The 4,242-nt window shown below is 30.0% G+C and overlaps 1 protein-coding gene across 2 annotated transcripts in view; it reads left to right on the top strand.

The window, feature by feature from the left end:
• Positions 1 to 2,629, top strand: part of LOC106108947 (puff-specific protein Bx42) — an 11,386-nt gene extending 8,757 nt beyond the window's left edge. Inside the window, exons 11-13 of one of the 2 annotated variants that reach the window (XM_013290317.1) lie at positions 969 to 1,068; positions 1,405 to 1,550; positions 2,058 to 2,629. In XM_013290317.1, the coding sequence (XP_013145771.1) occupies positions 969 to 1,068; positions 1,405 to 1,550; position 2,058 (247 nt within the window). In that variant the 3' untranslated portion in view covers positions 2,059 to 2,629. Of the gene's footprint in view, positions 1 to 968; positions 1,069 to 1,401; positions 1,551 to 2,057 lie in introns of both variants that reach the window. The other variant, XM_013290316.1, reaches the window with a different exon arrangement.
• The last annotated feature ends 1,613 nt before the right edge of the window (positions 2,630 to 4,242 follow it).

Genomic DNA, 4,242 nt, shown 5'->3' with positions numbered 1-4,242 from the left:
GAAGGGGAAATGTCCTCTTTATGTGCGTCTTCTCCTCCGTCAATTAAGGGTAGGCAACGCATCTGCAATTGTGGATGTTTATGTACAGCGGTTGCTTTTCATTTCGGTGGATTCAGGTGGCCGCTTGCTCGTTTGCCATCCTATATTATAAAAAAAAATGTAATTGTCTGATAACAATCCAATGTGTAAAATATGTGATGGAAATATCGGATTTTGTTACCTTATCTGATAGTTACGTCATCTTTAAGCTCTCTGAGCCTCTATCAGCTAGTGGTGGGAGAGACCCTTATTAATGTAGACTGGACAAAGTAAACTAAACTTTTATGACAATTTTTTCCAAATTATTCACCCCCCTAAATAAAATAGCTTGAAAATATATAGCTTACAGCATATCGTAAGTGTAAGGATATTTATTAAAGAAAGAATTATAAAAAATATACTGTGATTGCTGACATCCTACATAACTAAGAAGTGTGTGTTTACGTTTTATTATATTAGTACTAGCTGTTTCCATGCGGCTTCATCCGCAGGTAATAATAAAAACTTCATTTTATCGTTTACATTTGTCAATTTATCAATTGCAAACGTCAAAATGACATGACATGATGCCAATCCATGGCAATCTTGCTTCCTTGATGTTGGTAGCAACTTATGGTCTCTTTCTCACATTAGGATTTTTAACCAATTTATTTACCAACTATGTTTAATAGCGTAAAAATATACAGCCTAAAGTGTGAAGTAAGTGTAGGGCTTTTTATTAAAGAAAGAATTATTCAAAAATATTCTGTAATTGCAGACATCTTAGGCAACAAAGAAGTGTGTGTTTACGCTTTATTATTGTATAGATATAGATAGAAGTATAGATTATGATATCTACACACTTTAAATCATTGTTTTAAATAACGCATTTAACTTATTTTAACATAAATATGACTCTTATTGCCATTAAAGTAGGGGTTGTTTTGTAGGTTCGTAGCGGACAAGGAATTTGCAGGCACAAGCAGTAATACAACTCGAGCCGGACCAGTGCAGTTTGAAAAGGACAATCCTTCAACTAGAGAAGAAACAGTTAGTATACTTTCTTTTACGAATATTACAAAGAAGAAATATTAAACTAAATAAAATATAATATAAATAACACATAAACTACTGGAGAAATACCAGATATTCTTTCATAATTAAAAGCTATGTTATCGCTGTTACATAGGCTGTATTTTTTAAATTCATGCGAGCGAAATCGATGGCAACAGCTAGTAGAAAATAAATGACATTTGGTACACTAATATTCAAACATAATACATTACATATACCTTTCAAGTTTACTGGCATTGTATACTAATTGCGCCAGTAACTTGCAAGGTACATTTTACTAGCATATGTATTAATAGTATATAATTTTAGCAGCAAAGTCGCAGCCAATCTGATGCAGACTTTGATCCGTTCGGTCTGGACCGGTTCTTGAGCGAGGCGAAGCGCGCGGATAAGTCCGGCCGCAAACGAGACCATGACCATCATGATAGGCACGACACACACAAGAAGAGGAGGGATTAGTGAGTATAGATTTCGTTTTAATCAGCCGTGGAATTAAAAAAAAAGGTATGTAGCCTATGTCTTCCGGACTGTTCTCTACACTTGTGACAAATTTCATTCCATTCAGTTGTTAAGGCTACGAATTGTAACAAACTTCTATTTAAACTTTTGCATTTTTAATATTAGTAAGATAATATAAGTCTTTTTATTAACTGAATACACTAAAAATACTTTTATGTCTATAATGTGAAATTTAAAACCTTCACAAGCATGATCCCCCTTGCCCTTTCTGGCGGCCATACTATAATATAGTCCTATTGGATTCATACTAAGTTTAACTAAAAATAATATATAAATATGGAAAAGACAAATTTTAACAAAACATTTTTTTAATTTACCTTAATAATGATGTAATCACACTTATTCAAAAGCCATTTTTGGTTTATTAATTTAAACACTGTCAAAGAAAATCCTATTAAAATAAAAGACATATCTACTGAAATGTTTAATTGTATTTTTTCTTACAGATCCAGTTATGTTCCCGGGATAAGACAAGTAACAACACGCTTATTACTTATGTGTGTTTGAGTGAAAGATGTATCCATGTTTCCATTTTCTTAACGCCTGTGCACAAATATTGTCTCTATTTTCACAAACAGAATGAAAGAGATAACAATGTTTTTGCACAGGTGGTAGAAATCAATGGTAAGTAGTTTAGTTTTAATTTTTATAGCTTTTTAAATGGTGTTCAATTAATAAACAATGTAAATATGTAAGTTGTAATTTTTATCTGATATGACGGAGAAAAAGAAAAATGTCTGCCTTAGATAGCAATAATTTCAGTAAAATAACTGAGGGCTTTAAAACAACTAAAGCGTGTGCCTTAGTTGTTTTGATAATGTTAAGTACAATATTAGAAGTTAATGGCAGAAAAATAACCGTTGCCTTGTATTTAAAAAACTATGGGCGTGTAGAAAGCCTGCTCTATCGAGCGAGAGGCGAGAACATAAAGAAAAACAATCTACGAGTTTGACTAAATAACATGTAAATGTAAAATAGTATATAGTGGTCATTACTTTTGTAATAAATATTGATTTTATTACTGTGTTTCATTTTTTAACCTATTGCTTACCTTGAATTTTTTTATGCTAGCCATTAGCGAATCGAAAGAATCTCTCCAACCGTCTGGTATCAGAGTTTTTTTAATTAAAAATAAATGTATAATACTAGCATTTTCATGAAATAATTGGTTTCTAACGGAATTCTTCAAGAGAATAGTAATTTATTTTATTAATTTCTATAAACTAGTCTCAGTTACAAGAAACCAGAAGTAACGTTTAAGTAAATCCTACCAAAGTGTATAAATTATTGATTTTCTAATACCAGGAGTGGTAACACTGAATGACTTCTGCCTGTTTGACATTTGACAATCTTTTTTTTTACACTATCGTCGGTTTTCTCGCGAATACTTTGCAAGATAATATAAAATTACGTAAAACAAATAATCAATAAGATGTTTTAGTAACCTGTGCAAATATTTGTAATAACGAAGAGATATAATAAAGGTATGTGAATCATTAATTTCGCAACAATGGGCACAGAGTGATCCGTTCATCTAGATTTTGATTAATTAGTTAAAAGAAACATTTTATAAATGAAATACTCATTATATTTAACTTTCTCATTACACTTTGATTTAATCCTTGTAGGATCAAAACACCATAACAGAGAATACACATTCTTACAAACTGTATTAAACCTCCAATATTTCGATTACAATCTTACCTTAATGCAAAAAACCTGCATTATTTGTAAATACTAATTTTCAATTGATATTGAAAAGGTTAATTATTTTACATTACTTCAAATAACAACTTAGACATTCCAAGAAACAAAATACATTTTGATTTAAAAAACATAGATGCATTAATCTAAAAAACTATTCTTGCAAAATATCTCTTGGCAAAATGGTCTTAGACAAAATAGGTAGTTTGAATTATGTGTTTAATTCTAATAAGAATCACAATCTATGCTTTGAGTTTAATAAAATTAAAACTATTGAAAAGAGTAATATTTTAATTGGAATAAGCACTTTTTAGAGTTTCACCGTCACAAACTAGATTACTTGAAAACCTAAATAACCAGTAAAAATAAAAAAAATACTTCCCATAAGGAATAAATTTCTTATTAAACACAGTTATCAAAATTTGTATATCACATCACAGATATATACACCGAATCTTACTAATTCCATTGATAATATTTTTTATGAAATTTCATAAACTCTGAATTGTTGATAACAATATAACTACTATTTATAACATTGTGAAACCTATGTGTAATCCTCTGTTATCATTTGAGGTCATTCTGTACAAAGTACATAACATAGGATGCTTTATTTATTACATTGTTACCCATTTCCATCGTCTAAAAACATTATTCAACTTGAAATAATTGCAATATCTTATTTACGACTAGCTGTTACCATGCGGCTACATCTGCATCAAATTATAAAAATATTATTATGTTTATATTTATTAAATTCTCAATTGCAAATATTAAAAATACTGTTATCATAACAACCTTGCTTCCTTTATGTTCTTAATTTATGGCCCCTTTCTCACATGAAGGTTTTTTCAAATTTACTTACCCCCTAATTTAATAAGGTGAAAACATATAGCTTAAAGTGTGTTGTAAGTGTAGGGCTTTTCA

Source organism: Papilio polytes, unplaced genomic scaffold (genome assembly GCF_000836215.1).
Source record: "Papilio polytes unplaced genomic scaffold, Ppol_1.0 DF821400.1, whole genome shotgun sequence".
NCBI lineage: Eukaryota > Metazoa > Arthropoda > Insecta > Lepidoptera > Papilionidae > Papilio > Papilio polytes.
The sequence above is the reverse complement of the archived record's forward strand: the minus strand, read 5'-3'. Positions and strand labels throughout refer to the sequence as shown.